This window comes from Culex quinquefasciatus, chromosome 2 (assembly GCF_015732765.1).
Source record: "Culex quinquefasciatus strain JHB chromosome 2, VPISU_Cqui_1.0_pri_paternal, whole genome shotgun sequence".
NCBI lineage: Eukaryota > Metazoa > Arthropoda > Insecta > Diptera > Culicidae > Culex > Culex quinquefasciatus.
In genome coordinates this window covers 140,041,131-140,061,202 of record NC_051862.1, presented here as the reverse complement: position 1 = coordinate 140,061,202, position 20,072 = coordinate 140,041,131, and the positions used below count along the sequence as shown (strand labels likewise).

The following is a 20,072-nucleotide window of genomic DNA, read 5'->3' as shown; positions in this document are numbered from 1 at the left end:
TACGAGCCAAGGTTTCAACATATGAATGAACAAAGTGTTTATAAATGCATTTTACACCTGCCCAGTTGTTTTGCAATCATTAGTTTCCAAAATACCTAACAAAAAAAAGCAGAAAAAAAAGTTTTTGCGGTGCTGTACATTGGAATTTTATTGAAATTCAAAATACTTTTAATCCAAAATCAGAAAAATGCGTTTTAGATTGTTTTAAGTTAATTTGACTTCAATTTTCATAAAATTTTTGAATAGTTTTGAAAAAAAAACTTTTTGCGTTCATGATTTTTCGGACCATTTTTGAAGGGGGGGGCTACGTAAACTTTGAAAAATATTTGCAACGGCCTTACGGAAAACTTATTAAATCAACTTAAAAGATGATATTCAATCACTCCTAAAAGTTTCATGAAGATATTTCTTGATTAAACTGAGTAAGAGACGATTTAAGCTGAAAATTTGTCAAACTTTGCGAGCGTTTTTCTCTGAACACCGAGTTGCTTTACGGGTGCCACGAAATCTTTAGATCGGATAGACCAAATTGGCTGAAATTTCGGGTGAAGACTTGCAAGATATATTCCATGTGCATGACGAAGCCTGTTTTGAAATTTCGCATTTTTAAAAAATACGACGATTGACGATTTTTAATATGAAAAACATAAAAATATTTTTAGCTTTTCTTTTCAAAAAATAAACTTTTTGAACATTTTGAGCCAATTTGGTCTAGGCTAAGGCTACCAACTCTTTCTGAGCAAAAATCCGTATACTTTACCGACATGACACCATGGTATAACAAAAAATGTCAAGGAATTATTTAGATAATTTTGGAATTTGGGAATTAGACATATTTTTGTTAAACGTTTAAAAGTTTACGAAATATCAAGTTTTTTCTAGAGTTTTTATTGGAAAGGTCCTATAAATACAAGCACATCACAAGGTTTTCACAAGCTTTAGAAAGCCTTTTGATCTTTTATTTGATAAATATGTTTAGTAAGGAATTTGAAAAGAACAATTATTGACAATCAAGTTTGAACTGAGGAAAACCCCAAACTGACAGTTAAATAAAAATATCTAATTAGCAAAAGCTTTGACCCAATCAAAAAAGCAATGGATTTTTTAAAAAGTTGTTAAAATTCCGTACAAATCCGTACTATGCGAAAAATTCCGTACAAAAATTCCGGCCTGTTTAAAATCCGTGGAGAGAGTCGAAAATCCGTACGGTAAGGAAAAAATCCGTACAGTTGGTAGCCTTAGTCTAGGCAGTGTTGAGATATCGAGGCACCCGTTATCATATAGCTGTATCTCGGCAATGATACAACCAAAAGTCTTCAAATTTATTTTGATGAAAGTTGAAAATGAATATTTTAATGTCCTAAAAACAGATTAAAAAAAAAGTTTAAGTTTGTGCTCAAACCAACCTCTGACATTTTTGCCGATTTACATATATGTAACCCCTTAAGACGTTTTTTTTATTGTACAGTAAATTGCCCATATGTATCAAGAAGAAGCGAAATCGATTTAGAAGGAACCTGGTGCCACTTGCGATAAATTTGATTAAACCAAATCATTATGAAACGTTATCATTAACGAAACCATTCACAAAATTAATAATTTACAATGATTTATATTACGCATTAAAATATTTTTTTGCAATTCCGAAACTTTTTACTTTTCCTGTCATTCTTGAACGACGAAATAGCCTACTTTTCTGTACCAAAAATAACAGAATCGAATAGCAACACTTTTCAAAATAAATGCTGAAAAGTTCTACTTTTCAGCACTCAAATGGGTGCTGAAAAGTTGAACTTTTCAGCACTTGTTTCGAAAAGTAACACTTTTCAACATTTGTTTGGTTTAAACGATTTATTGACAAAATACATGAAAATTTGAAATAAAATTTCACTCAGTGTTTGTTTTTTGGAATTGCAAAAAATGTTGTATGGAACTCGTAGCAAAACTTGATTTTTTCAGCACTCTTCGTATTTATCCAACTCGGTGAACCTCGTTGGATAAATGTACGACTCGTGCTGAAAAAATCATCTTTTTGCAACTTGTTGCATAAACTACTATTATCGGCCTGATGAAGGTCCTCTTACCCTAGCAAAACTATCCAAGAAACTTTCGTTCTCTTTTCAAAATTTTAATTCTTTTTGATCATCAAACGTACCTTGATAAACAATAACAAAAAATGGGCAAGCTGAAAGTTAATGTTTTGTACCAGTGTGAAGTCAAAAAATGTGGTGCGAACCCGATATTCTATACTATGCTATGCTATGTGATGTTATGCATCAAAATATTTTATTTTTTCAATTCTAAATAATAACTTCTAGAAAATGATTAAAATATGGGTGTTCAAGGCTGTTGCAACAAGATGTTAAGGTTTTAAACATATCAATTTTTACAGTAATTTGCATAAACCTACGAAGTGAAACCAATCCCGGATGTTTCCTTATATTCTGCCCATCCTTATATTCTGCCCATCATTGAAAAAACGGCTTATATCCACTTTTGGAAAAATCGAGATGGTAGAAGGGGGCAGAAGATGTTGAATTCTTGAATCTCTAGAATTCACTAAAATATTTTTTTAGATTTAGCTGCCGATCCGAAAAACCAAACCATTTAGCTATGAATTTGCCGTGGCGAAGATTTGGTGATGAACACGAAAATGCGATTTTCTCGGAATTCTTGATTAGACATAATAGCCAAATCTTCAATTATGGGCAGCATTGCTTAAGTTGAAATACTTTTTTCCAATAAAAATCATCGGTTTGAAAGTATTTTAGAAGCTGCTTGAAAAATACCGTTCAAAAAGAATCTTATCCAGAACTGCATTCTACGCTTTATTTAAAAAAAACTAACGCTGGTGAAAAATGACGTTTCTTTTTTATTAAGACACAATCCTAGTTCTTTAACATTGCCAGTGGTTTGACTTTGTATGTAAACAAATGCGAAAATGTAAAGGGGAAAACATTGCTTCAGGATTACTCCGGTAGGTGGCGCAGGTCCCACCAAAATTTGTCCAAGTGTAAGATTCTTGTTGGAAATTCAATTCCCTACAACTTTGTCGAGTGGTGCAAGAAGATCTGAGTTGGTGATTTAAATTTAGGAATCCTCGATTGGCTTTGTCCCAAAAAAAAAAAAACAAGTGATCCCTCACCTGGTATGTACGGTTTCTGGTTGCACATCGGTATCCCACCACCGGCACTGTCGTCGGTTTTGTTGCCACTACTGTTGTTGTAGTTCCGATGGTTCGTCAGCTCGCTGGCCGCGCCACCGTTCGCGTCCAGGGTGGTGTTGTTGACGTTGTTCGTGTGCTCGTTGCTACAGATGGGACTGAGTTCGCGCTCCTCCAGGCACATGTCGCTGTAGTCGTCGATCACGTGACGGTACGTCGAGGGACACTTGGTCAGCGCCGCCAGGACCACAGCCTCAATGGAGCACACGTACCCGATTATCTGGAATTGGGGAAATGTTTAGAGGGGGGTTGTTTTTTTTTTTTTTTGCTGCCCCAATTTGTCCGAAACGTCGACCTACCGCTGATATGAACAATGTGTCCTTGGTGTGCTTTGGCACCCACATAAATTCCTCAGCAAAAAACACCATGTGTATCAGCAGTGACGAGCCAACAAGAAATAATAAACCGATTGTCAGGTACATCCATGCATTCTGCAAAATAGAATAAAATAAAATAGAGAGCACACAACAATGTGGATCATCATCACACGGATTGATTGACATGGAAATCAGCCAACAATACTCACCAGTTTTCCCCAGTTGAAGGGAAACATCAGTGCTATGTGCGATATATCCAAAAACAGCATTAAACACGTTATTAACAGCGAAAACAGGGCGCAAAACACCTGGAAAATAAAACATTGGTTAAATGACCTGCACACATACAGAAGGACACAACAAAAAAAAACATCCGTTAAATCTTACCATTAACCTCAATCGACCAATCAGTGGCAGTAAAAACAACCCGACTTGCACGGTTCCGGCCGAACATTCACAGGCTAAACAGGCTGCTGACGATATCTGGAAGAAGCAAACAAAAACAAAAAAAGGGCATCAGCCTCAGGAACAAAACCTTGCACCGTGCAAAGAACCTACCACCAACAGAATCCGCACGATGCCGGTTGGGCTGGTCAGGTGTGAGGCGTCGCAGTGCAGCGCAACGCCCCACGGTAGCGGTGTGTTCCCTATCCTTTGACGGTAATGTACGTGCGAGTCCCAGGATGTGCACGTGCCCAGCGGCGATTCGAGCGATATTGAAAGCTCACCAGCTCTGCTGCCAGCTATCTCAAAGTCCTGCTCGCCAAACAAGTCGCCGCGGGGTTGGATGGGAAGATGGGAAGATTAATGATAGTTTTTAATCATGCAAAGTTTCCTTTTTGGTTAGTAAAAGTGGGAACCGTTATTGTTTCCTTGGCAATCATACAGCATTTTGACAACAAGTATTTTTTTTTTTTTAAATATTACAATCATTTACTTTTTATCTCAGAGCTTCTGAAGCGTCTCCAGAAAAAAATAATTAGAACTAATTTTCATGGAGACGCATGGTTATTTAAAAGAACATAACATGCTGATCCTTTGAAACAGTTGATTTATCAGCAATTCCCCACGAAAACAGCATGATTCGAAAAAAAAGTTCTCCGATCGAGCTCAATTTTTTTCTGGGGATCCTTGGCCAAAATAATTAGACCCGTATTTTTTGTTTGGCCATTAGGGTGACCTACGCCATGTTAGGGTGGTTCGAAAAATGGCAATTTTCGTCGATTTTCGCATAAACCAATTTTTCAAAAAGGCATATCTCCGCGCCATTTCATCCGATTTTTGCTGTCCTAGACGCAAAAGAAAGGTGATTAGTTTGGCTATTTGGGAAAAATAGTAAGAAGTTTCAAAAATCTAGCTTAACATTTGAAAAGGTCGTATGAAAATTTAAAATGCTGTTTGAAGGTCTCGGGACCAAAAAGCCTATGTCTGAAAATATTTTTATTTGATTCCTCGGAAAATTTCACATAACATATCAATAAATGGTGAAGTTATGTTTTCGATACTCTGAGATACGATTTTTTGAAAATAAAAACTGGATTTTTCGACGCGCCACGCGCAAAAATGGAAAAATGACGAAAACGGGAAAAAAGTCGACTTTTTTCACTAAAACTGCGATTCAGACATAGGCTCTTTGGTCCCGAGATCTTCAAAACAGCATTTTATGTTTTCATTCAACTTTTTCAAATATTAAGCTAGATTTTTGAAACTTCTTACTATTTTTTTCCAAATAGCCAAACTTATCACCTTTCTTTTGCGTCTAGGACAGCTAAAATCGGATGAAATGGCGCGGAGATATGATTTTTTGGAAAAAAAGGTGGTTTTTGCGAAAATCGACGAAAATTGCCATTTTTTGAACCACCCTAACACGGCGTAGGTCACCCTAATGGCCGAACAAAAAATACGGGTCTAATTATTTCGGCCAAGGATCCCCCAGAAAATTTTTTAGCCCGATCGGAGAACTTTTTTTTCGAATCATGCTGTTTTCGTGGGGAATTGCTGTTATGTTAACCATGTTTGGGTAGATTGCGTAAAACTTACTGAATTTTCTTTAAAAGAGATCTATTTGCAGTTGCAATTCCATAAATCTGAACCGTTGGGTTATGTTACTTGTATGTATGCTGCCGTTCTACGCATAATTGTCCCATGTCATTTCTGGACGATTTTGACTTTTTGACATTTTTAAGTTTAGTTTGTGGTATACTTATAGAAAACCACATGAAATCTAGTACTTTGTTCGGAAACTCATCAAAAACAACACCAAGTCTGTTTGTCCCATCGTTACACTTCCACGCATAATTGTCCCACCAAGTTTTTTCTCTCATAGAATCATTAGTTTAACGAAGCATTATGCCTTGTTTACCTATTGTATAGCAAGATAATCATAAATAAGAGTGATAAACTACTAACTGGGGTGATTAGGGACACAAGGACGGATAGGAACCCACGGGACAATTATGCGTAGAAACACAGAAATTGGTCGAAAAATTTCAATAGCGTTTTCTCAGTTGCACTTTTTTAAACATGGGACAATTATGCGTAGAACGGCAGTATGAGTTATTTAAATTGGCAATTATTTGTATCCAAAATTTAAATATGAAATCAATCTTGCTGTATATTCTAGCTAAAAGACATTCAAATCAACAAAAAAAGTTATGATTGGTCCTTTAGACCAAAACCAATAAAGCAAATTTCAAAGTGAGCTGAAATTGGTATTGTTCCTGTAGAAGTTAAATTTTCCCGAAATGTGCATTTTTTATGTGCTGTGCAAGTCATCATAATAAGCAGAGATGCCACATGATTTTCAAAAATGTATGTAAACAAATCTGTGCAAGTCTATGCGTTTGTCTAAAATTCAAATATTTCAATTTGCAGTCATGGAAAACCATCAGAAAGCATTTGAAGACTATCGGAATAAGTGTCGGTTGATATTTTTACAAAATATTAATTTAATGGGCCAAATATTCGATATTACGCCCTTTTGAAATGTTAGCCTTGGAAACTTTTTTTTTCGAAAAGATCGGAAAATTTCACGAATGTTTCATATTTTAACATTGTAAATCGAACCATTAGTTGCTGAGATATCGACGTTAGAAAACGGTGGGTTGATTGAGTGAGACTTGGAAAACATCAATTTTCATGTTTTCAAACATTTGCATGGCAATATCTCAGCGACTAAGGGTCTTATCAACAAAGTTCAAAAAAGCAAAATATAGAAAATTTTCTCAAATATTTTTTTCAAAATTGGGCAAACATGTGCACTAATTTAAAAAAAAAAATGAAAAACTGCGACTATTTTCAAAAAAGTAACCAAAAACTGGCCTTATCTTGAAAACGGTGCACTTTATCAAAATTTCACTAAAGTACTTTTTGATTGCAAATTTGATTTTACATCAAAAAATGAAGTTGAAAAATTTTTGTCACCAATATTTCGATTTATTGTAAAAATCAGTATTGATTCAAAAATTCATAATTCAGTCAAAGAATTTTTGCACAATCTGGAAATTTCTGAAAAGTTGGCATTTGATGTCCTCTAAAACATATCAAAAAATGAAAAATAAAATCAAAATAGTGTTTTTTTGCAAATCAAGTTTTAGTGGCAAAAAAAGAAATAAAAAATGTTTACCGTGTATTATTATTTTTCAGAGTCGTCCATATCCATACCTACAACTTTGTCGAAGACACCAAATCTATCAAAAAATTCCAGATTTTTGAATTTTCATACATCATTTTTGTATGTACAGCTGCCAAATTTGTATGGAAAATTATATGGACAAACTAATGATGCAAAATGGCTTCTTTGGGCATATCATAGGCACCAAAAAAGTTTCAGTCGGATTAAAAAATACAAAAAAAAATCGAATGACCGAAATCTGAGAGAACTGCTCATCTGGCATCCTTGATAATAAGGGGGCGTTTATGATGATTTTCATAGCAAATTAAAATGCACTTTTCGGGAATCACCCTTAAAATGACTAAAAAATTAAATTTTCCTACGTTGTCACAATTCGACATTTCACTGGATTTTTAATATGAAACTTTGTTCTTCGAATCCTTATATCCAAATAGTAAAATGAATAATCCACATTGATAGGTTTCTCACTACAAATTTGGGGGCTTTTATGCCAAAGTGCTATGAAAATATTCAAAAATCTATTTCTTAAGATATGAGGTCTGGTGTCTTCGACAATTGTAAGTTGTAAGTTATGAACTGGGCCACAATCTGATGGCATGACGCCTTTTATTTTTTAATCTTTTGAAAAAAAATACGTGTTTTCCAATACACTCAAACCCCGATGGTTTGACACCAACTGTTGTTTGATTTGACTAACCAACGGGGTACAAACTAAAAATGTGTCAAACCAAAAAGTGACCAACCACCGGGGGTTGAGGGTTTGCATCCTGGAATGGCAATGATTTAGAAATTTGACGTCAAAGTAACATTTAGATGATGTAATTGAAACAAAAACAAGTATTTTTCATCATAAAAACTTTACTTAATCCACCTTTAGGTGGTTGGTGCCTTCTTCATATACATACAAACAATACATTCAGTCAGAGTTTCATTATTCCCCCCCAACTTAAATGATCTTCAATATTTTGGACGCGTTGGAAAGGTCATTTGATTATCCATCCCACAATGGGACGCATGACAGATCTGGACAAGGTTTTTATCAAAATATGTGAGATCCGGCCTCTAAAAAGTGTTTAAATCATTGTTATCCGAGCATTCGTTGGTGAAGGTTGTCTGAATCAACATGACTCGTCGCGTCCCGGCGCAAAACGCCGGCAATATTGCCCTACCTGCGGCTCAAGCAGGCAAAAAAGTGGGAATTTCCAAAAGGAAGGTTGAGGCCTCAACTGATGGCCAAAAACCGGGAATTTCCAAAAGGAAGGTGCTTTTGGAAGTGACATCGAACAGCAAAAAGACGAAAAAGAGCGACGGTACTGTACCGATGGATGAGGAGGAGGAGAACTCTTCGTCGCACGAGGAGCAGCTATTGAAGAACAACAAGTTTGCTGGACTGCCTGACGAGGACCAGGTAGCGGAAGCAAAGGAGAATGAAGTGAAACAGCGAAAGGAGAAACTGCCTCCTTTTTATGAGGCAATCAGCAGCAACGATCGACTTTCGTGCGGGGCTGGTTGAACTCATCAAGTCTGGGAAAGTCCAAGGCAACATTCGTCTGTGTCAGGACGGATTTAAGGTGCTGGTGCAATCCAGGCAGCACTATCAACTGGTCAAGGATTACTTGACCGAAAACGAGGCGGAGTACTTTACCCATGATGTCGTCATGGATAAGCCGTACAAAATCGTCGTCAGAGGTCTGTACGACATGCCAGTGGAGGAATTAGCTGCCGAGCTAAAAGTTTTGAAACTGGATGTGTTGGCCGTGCACAAAATGAGCCGACGCAACAAAGACATCAAGTACCGTGACCAGCTCTACCTGCTGCATTTGGCTAAGGGATCGACGACGCTTCCTGAGCTGAAGGCAATCCGAGCGGTTTTCAACATTATCGTGTCGTGGGAGCGATACCGACCAGTGCACCGTGACGTCACACAATGCTTCAACTGCCTGGGTTTCGGGCACGGAGGTAAGAACTGCCACCTAAAGCGTCGTTGCGCCAAATGTGGTACCGATGCGCACATCACATCCCAGTGCATCCAAGATTCGCTGGTGAAGTGCCTCAACTGCAACGGTGAGCACTCGTCAACCGACCGAAAGTGCCCCAAGAGAGCTGAGTTCGTGAAAATTCGGCAGCAAGCATCGACGAAGAATCAGCCTCAGCGTCGTAGAACTCCTCCAGCCCTGGTGGAGCAAAATTTTCCACCTCTTCAACCGCGACGCCAGGTCCCGAACTTGGCACCGTTGCCGTTGGATCCCAGGAAGAGAGCTGAGATGAATCATCCACGGCCGGGTTCCAGCCAGGAGCCGAGACCGCCACCACCGGGCTTCAGCCAGGAGCCAAGACCAACCCAAGAACCAGCAGTTGAGGAAAATGGTAATGATCTTTACACCTCAACCGAACTCCTCAATATTTTCAAACAGATGTCCGCTGCACTGCGTGGATGCAAAACCAAGACCCAGCAGATTGAAGTGCTGACCTCGTTCGTCATCCAGTATGGATCGTAGGTCCCTCAAGCTGCTGAATTGGAACGCTTGCTCCATTAGGAGGAAGAACTTAGAGCTGGTGGATTTTCTTCGCGAGAAGGAGATCGACGTAGCTGCCATCACGGAAACTCATCTGAAGCCCGGTGAAAAAGTTTATCTGCAAAACTACAAGATCGCGACGCAGCTCGATAGGACCACCTCTGGAGGAGGAGGTGTGCTTGTCGCTGTTCATCGTGATCTCAAGCCACGCCGGCTGCCACACTTCAAGCTGGACATCATCGAGGCCGTTGGGGTGGAAATTCCCACTTCTGTTGGCCCAGTACTCTTCATTGCTGCATACTGCCCACGTCAGGTGAATTCCAGAGATGGTTCAGCAGCAAAACTGAAGAGCGATATCCAGAAGCTGACACGGCGGAGCGCAAAGTACATCATCGCTGGTGACCTCAACGCGAAGCATGAAGTTTGGGGCAACAGCAGGAGGAATCGGAACGGAGTGATTCTGCACAACGATCTGCAAAACGGATACTACAACGTTGTGAGTCCGGATCGTCCAACGAGGGTGGCTCGGTCTGGGAATCACTCAATCATCGACTTCTTCATTACCAATATGGCTGAGAACGTGGCTCATCCTGAGGTGTTTGAAGAGTTGAGTTCTGATCACTATCCGGTGGTTGTGGAGGTTGGAGCTTCCGTTACTCCGCAGCGGCAACCAACCCGGAAAGATTACCACAACGTTGACTGGCAGCAGTTTCAGCAAGTGGTCGACAGCAACATCGACTATGATCAACACCCGGAAACTTCTGCTGATATTGATCGTTCGCTGGAGGTGATCCAGCAGGCTATCAACCAAGCAGAGGCTGCCAACGTTCGGGAGGTTCCTGTTAATTTTAAGGTAACTGATATTGACGTAGATACTAAACACTTGATTAGACTTAGGAATGTTTATAGGAGACAATATCAACGGACTGGGGACTATGACAAAAGATTTCAGTGAACAATTTGAACAAAATCATACAAGACCGACTTGACAATATCAGAAATCAAGAATTTTCAAAACATGTAAGCCAGCTTGGGAATTATTCAAAACCATTTTGGAAACTTTCAAAAGTTCTTAAAAACAAACCAAAGCCTATTCCTCCTCTTATTGTTGAGGATTCTCGTTTGATTACATCCGAGGAAAAGGCAAATGCACTTGGGCTTCATTTTGTTAGTTCACATAATCTTGGCGCTTCCATGACCAGCCGTAAAGAAACATCAGTTGCCAATAGTATTTCAACAATCAATGACTCTACCTTTGAATTTCCTGCAGATTCCCATGTTTCTGGTGAGGAAGTCAAAGTTGCAGTTAAACAAATGAAAAATATGAAAGCTCCAGGCTTTGATAACATTTTAATCTAGTGTTGAAAAAACAGAGTGATCAGTTCTTTCAACATCTAGCCAATATTTTCAATAAATGTTTGCAACTTGGTTACTTCCCTACCAATTGGAAGCTGGGCAAAGTCATACCAATTTTGAAGCCTCAAAAGATCCAACATCGCCAACAAGTTATCGTCCCATTAGTCTTTTGAGTAGTCTGTCCAAACTCTTTGAGAAGGTCATCTATTCAAGGCTTTTGGATTTTACCAACGATAATAATATAATTTTGAATGAGCAGTTTGGCTTCCGAAAGGGACATAATACTGCTCATCAGCTTACGAGAGTAACTAAAATCATCAAGCAGAACAAGCTTGAGTCTAAATCAACTGCTATGGCTTTGTTGGATGTTGAGAAGGCTTTTGACAATGTTTGGCATGATGGTTTGATACATAAACTGTATTTATACGGTTTTCCAATGTATCTTATCAAAATTATCCAGCACTATCTTTCGGAGAGATCGTTCAAGGTTTTTCTGAATGGGATTGCTTCTGGATTATTCAACATTGATGCTGGGGTTCCCCAAGGAAGTATTCTTGGCCCACTTCTGTACAATATTTTTACATCTGATTTGCCTACTCTTCCTGGTAATGGTGTGTTGTCACTTTTTGCTGATGACACTGCCGTTATTTATAAGGGTAAAATAACCAGATATTTAGTTGGCCGTCTTCAGAAGGGTCTTGACGTTCTTTCCGAATACTTTGGCGACTGGAAAATTCGCATAAATGCAGCCAAAACTCAAACCATCATTTTTCCACTTTCCAAATCGGCCCGATTTGCGCCAAAGGATGATGTTTTGATTAAAATGAATGATGTTTCAATACCTTGGTCAAAGGAAGTTGTCTACTTAGGTCTCATACTTGACTCGACTTTTGTTTCGGCAGCATGTAGATAAAATATTGAACAAGTGCAGCATTCTCATCAGGTGTTTGTATCCTTTAATTAACAGAAAATCAAAGCTATCTTTGAAAAATAAGCTAGCAGTTTACAAACAAATAATTTACCCCGTTATTGAGTATGCAGTACCTGTTTGGGAGTGTTGCGCTAGAACTCATAAATTGAAGCTCCAGCGTGTCCAAAACAAGGTACTCAAAATGGTTTTGAATGTTCCTGGCTGGACAAGATCAAGTGAGGTTCATGAATTAGCAGAAGTAAAAATGTTGGATCAGAAGATTCAAGAAAAATGTTTGAAATTCAGGGAAAAATGTGCTATATCTGAATACCCCTTGATTCAAGGATTGGTTTAGTTTATTGTAAGTTTAAGTTAGTTTTAGGTTAGGTTATGTTTTCTTAACATTTTTTTTCCTCATTGTACCTAGTGTTACAAAAATGATAAATCATATACTTTTAAAGTTAAGAAAATGAACAGTGTTTAAATCACGAAAAGCAAACTAAAGCTGAAGAGCTACAGCTGACCACTTATTATGTAAACCAAATGTAATTATTATAAGAAAGATTCAATAAAGTATATTTAATTCAAAAAAAGTGTTTAAATAACACTTGAGTGCTAATCACTTTTGAAAGGGTTGTCAGATCTTTTGGATTTCGTCAAAAAGGTCTTTTAAATATCTTTCTGGAAATGTATAACATTGTGGGTTTTCTGACAAAAACCACCCAAGGTTAGCCAAATTCGTTGTTTAGCATAATTTTTGAAGTACTTTGAAGGACCTACCTCAAGACCCTAAACAAACGAATGAGACCAAAACGGTTGAAATCGGTTCAGCCAGTGCTGAAATAATCGAGTGCATCAAACGATATGTATACGTAAAGGTGTGCCTAGGAGGTCGAATCAGGAAGTTAATTTTTCGAGTGATTTTTTGCACTTTCTGTAAGATTTTTTTCCTACTCTTGTCCTACTCTTGTGTATTCCGTAATAATGTTTGCGTTTAAATTACGATGTAACACACAGCTGAAAGGAACACAAAAACACCTTTGTATACCTGAATAAAATTTTTGTAACTTGATTATTCACAAATATAATCGAATTGAATTGAATTGAATTAAAGCCTTTCCTCAGCAAGGTGATTTAGGCAAAAATTACAAAAAAAAGTTTTTAAACAGATAGTTTTTTATTTCATGTTTTTGTTACTGCTACCCACTACACTTCAAAGCGCATTGCCTTGTTTTATCTAGTCAATCTTTTTTTTGTGGTACCTAAATAGTAATTGATAATCAAAGTTACACTGCGGCAAACCCGGAAAACTACCCAAAAATATCCTTTTAAAATTAAACTGACAGTCAAGCATGAAATTTCAAATTTTATTTTATTGTCGTTATCAAATTTCGAACATTACGAAAAATCCATAAAAAATTCTGGCCTTTTAAAATCTGTAAAGATGGCAAGGAAAAAACCAAGGAGCAAGGAGGAACCTACATTTTTGCTAAAGTTTGTTTCGTGAACAATCCTCAAATAGTTTTAGCTAATTAAAAAAAAACACACAAATTGAAGCAAGTTCAACAATTAGATAATTTTTGATTTGACTTCTTAGTTTCACCTACTAATAAACATTAGCTGTCAACATTTTCGCGGAGTTCAAAAACAGTTTTAGTTGATTTAGTCAATCCAAGAAAAGTATTAGATAGAATGAAAACTGACCCATTGATTGTTAGATTTCTCCATGAATTGGCCTTATTCAGACTGAAATAACCCCAAAACTATTTCTCAAAATGTATACTTATACAGTACACACCATCATTGCAAGCTTTCCCAGCTCTGGTACCCTTTCCAGACGATTTGCTACCTTATTCATAAAATTCCTCAAAATTCCCAGCGCGCAGACAACCCGCTCGCAACATCGATCCGTGCGGGGACACCTCGCCATCCGAAATCTATATCCCATCGAAACCATATCCCAGTGCCAAAACGGGCTGCCGTCAGTCCAGAATTGTTGGCCCCTCTCGAAACTTTTCGCCTTATTATACGACACCCAAGCCGGTTCGGTTTCACTTATTTAGTACGTATCCGAGCTCTGGCCATGGGTCCCGGTATCCGGTCAAACTATTTAAAGTTTCTCTTTGGTGCCACTGTGTGTGTGTTTGTATGAATATCCAATTTCCGCTCTCTTCATCAATGATACATGAGATGCTGTGTGGTGTTTTCGGTCCACTTTTCTTTTTTTTTCGGGGGTAATTTTACACGACACTCTGTTTTCTTGTTCTTCTTTATTCGTTGTCACCTTGCTTCTGCTCTTGTTGTTGTTTTCCGTGTCACATTTACACAGTCACTCTGTATCACACATATTGCCATGTGCTCGCTTCACACGTGTCCGTTGGCCATCCCCAAATATATGCATTTTATTGAATCGAATGCATCATGGTGTTTATTGATTTTATGTATGACAAACACATGAGAACGGTATGACTGCACTTGCCCTCTGTACAATAAATAATTATTATCGTTGTTGGCCGAAAACAATTACGGTGCACCACTATCAAAGTTTTTCCGAAGAAAAAGGTAAACCAGGTTATACGTACTTGAATGTCCTCTAGCTGACAGCAGGCCGGTTCGAGATCCCGTATTTCGTCCAGGAGGAACTCTATTTCGTCTGTACCGTATAAATCAGAAACTGACGGTATGTAACGTTGGGGTGGTTGCATTTCCCGTCAGGGGGTACACCCCCATCACCGTGTGCGAAACTGGTCCGGGTTCCGAAACTGAAATCGAGAGGGAGGGGGTTGTCCCGTTTAGTATACCCTGTGGTGGCGGACCTGGCAGGGTGAATTTGTAGTGCCGGGTGGGACGAAGACGTTGGTACACACTCTCCACTGAATGATTTTCGATTGAACTCACACTCGGGGACGGAAAATAAGAGGTAATGTTAAATGTCTCTATTATCACGTTTCAAAATAAAATAAAATAAAACAAGCAATTGATCTGTTGAAACTTTTTGACTTTCGCTTTAAAAAAATGCTGTAATTAATGTTTCCTGGCGAACAATCATGGAGACGCATGGTGTTTTTACTTTCGATTTAAGTTTCCAATTTACCTAAATAGAGCAATACCAGCTCAAATCAGGACTTTTCAAAAAAACAGTTTTAGTAAATGATTTTTGTATTTTTTTAGGAGAGACATACCATCCTGCATTTTTCGTCAGTCTTTTAGTAACATTTTAGGCTATTTTCCCAAAAATTTTGAACGAAAAAAAAATCGTGACATCACCTTTAAATTTAAGTTTTAGACTTAAAAACCAAAAAATCTCATAGATGTGGCGTGTATTTTTGTTTCAGTGTATTTTTTCAGAAAGTCCGTCCAATTTCCTACAAGTTTGTCTTTGACCACTTTTTGATACGACGCAACGGCTTCGAGATACAGTAATTTTTAAATAACAAAATACAAAAATATTTAAATACCTTACGCCCTCCTTAAATGTTATTTTCGAGTACTATTGGAGCCATATACACAAAAATGGCTTATATAGGCCTAGGATAACATGTCTACAAAGTTTCATTGAAATCGGAGAGGGTCGAGTACGAAAGTACCAGAAAAATTCCTGATTTGAATTGGAATCGCTCAATAAGTTAAAAAATCGTATTAGGTTTTGGTGAGGAGAAACAATTCAACATTCAAATAGAATTTTAACTCGAGTTTTTGAATGCCCAAGTAAAATATTCTGAACCAGGACTGTGCAGAAATTATCAGCACGAAAAGTTAAAATTTCAAATTTCAGACTAGGGACTCGTAATCGGGCTGTACTGTACGAAATTAGATGCTCCCCCTCTCCCCCGAGGGTTAAACCGGTTCCGGATAATCCGGATTGTTTAACGGTATTGTTCCGAAACAGTATTTTTGGTCGAAAAATTTCAATAAAAAAGATGAAAACAATGTATATTTTGAACAAATATTGTTAAAACTTGTTCAATAGAGACTCATACAACATCAAATAGCAATTTTATAAAAATAGTTGTTTATAAACTTATGTTTCGATAAGTTTTACTTAAAAAAAAACTAAATTTTAACCATTTTTTTAATATATACCACTGGCGTGCCCAGATCCTCAAGGAAGGTGGGGCAACAATATGAGCGTTTTGAAAATTTCGTCGTTTATGGACACCCCCTTAGCCATTTTAGAGCAAATTTCTGAGGATGGTGGGGCAACTGCCCCATGTTGCCCCACCCTGTGCACGCTAGTGATATAATCTAACTAAACAAAGTTATCAGAAGTTCAAAGTTGTCACAAACTGGCTAGAGGTACCTACTATTATTTGACACAGAAACAACATTTCATAAATGAACTCACTTAAATCGATCAGATTTTGTACTTTTCTTAGGGGTACGGACAATTATTTGACATCTTTTTTTGACTTTTTTCAGTAAACTATTTTTTGTGTACTTTTATATCACAAACATTTTCCGTACGTACGGACAAATATTTGACTCACTGTATGTAGAACATGGCGAGACGATTAGAGATGTTCTTGAATATTTCGTGTTTTTTTGTGAGAGCTTTCCATTATTATTATCAAATAACTCTTTCATTTCGAAATCGGTCTTTTTTCTTAAATTTTAATTTTTGTATTTTTTAATCCGACTGAAACTTTTTTGGTGCCTTTGGTATGCCCAAAGAAGCCATTTTGCATCATTAGTTTGTCCGTATAATTTTCCATACAAATTTGGCAGCTGACCATACAAAAATGATGTATGAAAATTCAAAAATCTGTATCTTTTGAAGGAATTTTTTGATCGATTTGGTGTCTTCGGCAAAGTTGTAGGTATGGATATAAACTACACTGAAAAAATGATGCACGGTAAAAAAATTTGGTGATTTTTTATTTAACTTTTTGTCGCTAAAACTTGCAAGGAAACACTATTTTTAATTTTTCAAAAGGGCCAAACATTCAATATTACGCCTTTTTAAAATGTAAGTCTTGGTTTGAAAATTTTGAAAATATTTTTTTCGAAAAGATCGGAAAATTTCACGAATGTTTTGCCTTCCTCACTGAGGTAAGGCTATAATCCTGCTCTAAAAATGAACTTCGTATAAAAACGTCGTAGACCCACCTTCATGTATACATATCGACTCAGAATCGAAAACTGAACAAATGTCTGTGTGTATGTGTGTGTGTATGTGTGTGTGTATGTGTGTGTGTATGTGTGTGTGTATGTATGTATGTGACCAACAAACTAGCTTATGTTTCTCGGCACTGGCTGAACCGATTTGACCCGAACTTGTTGCATTCGACTTGGTTTAGGGTCCCATAGATCGAGTTTTATACAGATTGAAGTTTCGATAAGTAGTTCAAAAGTTATGTATAAAAATGTGTTTTCACATATATTTGGATCTCACTTAACTGTATGTAAACTATGTCCGGGTCCATTATCCGACCCATCGTTGATTAGATTATCAAAAGACCTTTCCAACGAGTGCAAAACATTGAAGATCTGGCAACCCTGTCTCGAGATATGGCCACTTAAGTGATATTGATGTACTTTTTTGAAGCCGGATCTCACTTAAATGTATGTAAACTACGTCCGGGTCCATCATCCGACCCATCGTTGGTTAGATTATCAAAAGACCTTTCCAACGAGTCTAAAACATTGAAGATCTGTCAACCCTGTCTCGAGATATGGCCCCTTAAGTGATATTGATGTACTTTTTTGAAGCCGGATCTCACTTAAATGTATGTAAACGATGTCCGGATCCACCATCCGACCTATTGTTGGTTAACTTATCAAAAGAACTTTCCAATGAGTCGAAAACATTGAAGATCTGGCAACCCTGTCTCGAGATATGGCCACTTAAGTGATATTGATGTACTTTTTGAAGCCGGATCTCACTTAAATGTATGTAAACTATGTCCGGATCCACCATCCAACCCATTGTTGGTTAGGTTATCAAAAGACCTTTCCAACGAGTCTAAAACATTGAAGATCTGGCAGCCCTGTCTCGAGATATGGCCACTTAAGTGATATTGATGTACTTTTTTGAAGTCGGATCTCACTTAAATGTATGTAAACTATGTCCGGATCCACCATCCAACCCAACGTTGGTTAGGTTATCAAAATACCTTTCCAACGAGTCTAAAACATTGAAGATCTGGCAACCCTGTTTCGAGATATGGCCTCTTAAGTGATATTGATGTACTTTTTTGAAGCCGGATCTCACTTAAATGTATGTAAACTATGTCCGGATCCACTATCCGACCTATTGTTGGTTAGGTTATCAAAAGACCTTTCCAACGAGTGCAAAACATTGAAGATCTGGCAACCCTGTCTCGAGTTATGGCCTCTTAAGTGATATTGATGTACTTTTTTGAAGCCGGATCTCACTTAAATGTATGTAAACTATGTCCGGATCCACCATCCAACCCAACGTTGGTTAGGTTATCAAAAGACCTTTCCAACGAGTCCAAAACATTGAAGATCTGGCAACCCTGTCTCGAGATATGGCCACTTAAGTGATATCGATGTACTTTTTGGATTTAAAAAATAGATGAAACTTGTGTACAGCCATTGTTGTGAGGAAGGCTCCAACCACATAGGTGGATTAAGTTAGTTTCATATTTTAACATTGAAAATCGGACCATTAGTTGCTGAGATATCGACATTAGAAAATGGGGTGTTGTTTGGGTGAGACTTAAAAAACATCAATTTTCCTGTTTTTAAACCTTTGCATTGCAATATCTTAGCAACTAAGGGTCGTATCAACAAATTTCAAAAATGCAAAATATAGAGAATTTTCTCAGCTTTTCAAAAATATTTTTTTCAAAGGTGGGCAAACATGTGCACTAATTTTAAAAAATGAAAAACTGCCTATTTTCAAAAAAGTCACCTGAATATGGATTTAACTTGAAAACGGTGCACTTTATCAAAATTTCACTAAAGTACATTTTGATTGCAAATTTGATTTTACATCGAAAATTGAAGTTGAAAAATTTTTGCGACCAATTTTTCGATTTTTTGAAAAAATGAGTATTGATTCAAAAATTCATAAATCGCTCAAAGATTTTCTGCATAACCTGCGCTTGGGGAGGGAAGAGGGATACCATTTTGATCTATGCGTCGGTATTTGTAGCTCTAAAATTTGTGCAAAAAAACTTATGCACGTGGGTGTACAGATTACAGATTAAAAGATGATCGAATTGTTCACCTAGCGCTCACATGTGTTACAGGACCAAGTTGCCTGTGGGTATGGGGATCATACATACATACATACATACGGTGTAATCCAGGCCCGTATCCAGGATTCTTCAATGGGGGGTGTTTTCCCCCATAAGGCGTTAGGGGTGTGTGTGTTATAGGAAGGGCGTATACAGTCAACAAATGCGAACCAAACAAAAACATGAAATTTGCTTTATATATTCTAGCAGTATTGCTAAAAAAATATCTAAACATCAATAAGTTCATGAAAATATTGTTATTCTTGCATATATTATTGATGTGATAGAAAATATTGAAATAACGTTATTGAATCCTTGATAGTTTAGATTGTTTTGTTTTCAATTATTTTTTTTCTCTTCAGTAATTTGTTTTGCCCCTAAATTTTTGGAGAAAATTTTACAGGACGGCATTTTTTTATCTTTACACAGCCAGATTGGTAACGAACTCGAGCATCTCAAGCCAAATCAATTCAAAATGGAAATCAACTCGTTTTATCTATGCGTTTTGGTTTTCACCGTTTTTTTTTATTCTTCAAACATATCATGAGCTTATAGTTTGTGTTTTAAGGAACAAGTTTGCCGCAGACATCAGCGAGATTTGCTTTGGCACAAACAATAATCCCTTAGTTTGATTTTAGTTTGAAAAAAAATTAAGGCGATGTAGACGTATCTCTTCGATGTTTTCAGCAAAGTTGTTCTTTAAAACCCAAACTATATGCTCATAAAGTTTTTGGAAAATCAAAATCAACAAAAAGTTTTCGTACCAAACTTACCACATTTCTAGCATTCTTTGATATAACACAAACCTCAAAGCTGACGGATTTTTTTTTCTTGTTAAATGTAACATACCAACCAACAACTTTTATTTTCAATCCTCGGTCATATCACACAATAACATTTTTAAACATTTT

At 37.3% G+C, this 20,072-nt stretch overlaps 1 protein-coding gene across 2 annotated transcripts in view; it reads right to left on the bottom strand.

Moving 5' to 3' along the window:
* LOC6031793 overlaps positions 1-20,072 on the bottom strand; it is a 41,824-nt gene that overhangs the window by 5,838 nt on the left and 15,914 nt on the right. For both annotated transcript variants that reach the window (XM_038253699.1, XM_038253697.1), the window contains exons 2-7: positions 14,539-14,718; positions 4,099-4,296; positions 3,928-4,023; positions 3,750-3,848; positions 3,523-3,654; positions 3,146-3,443 (exon numbers count right to left, since the gene is read on the bottom strand). In XM_038253699.1, the coding sequence (XP_038109627.1) occupies positions 3,146-3,443; positions 3,523-3,654; positions 3,750-3,848; positions 3,928-4,023; positions 4,099-4,296; positions 14,539-14,661 (946 nt within the window). In that variant the 5' untranslated portion in view covers positions 14,662-14,718. The remainder of the gene's footprint in view (positions 1-3,145; positions 3,444-3,522; positions 3,655-3,749; positions 3,849-3,927; positions 4,024-4,098; positions 4,297-14,538; positions 14,719-20,072) is intronic.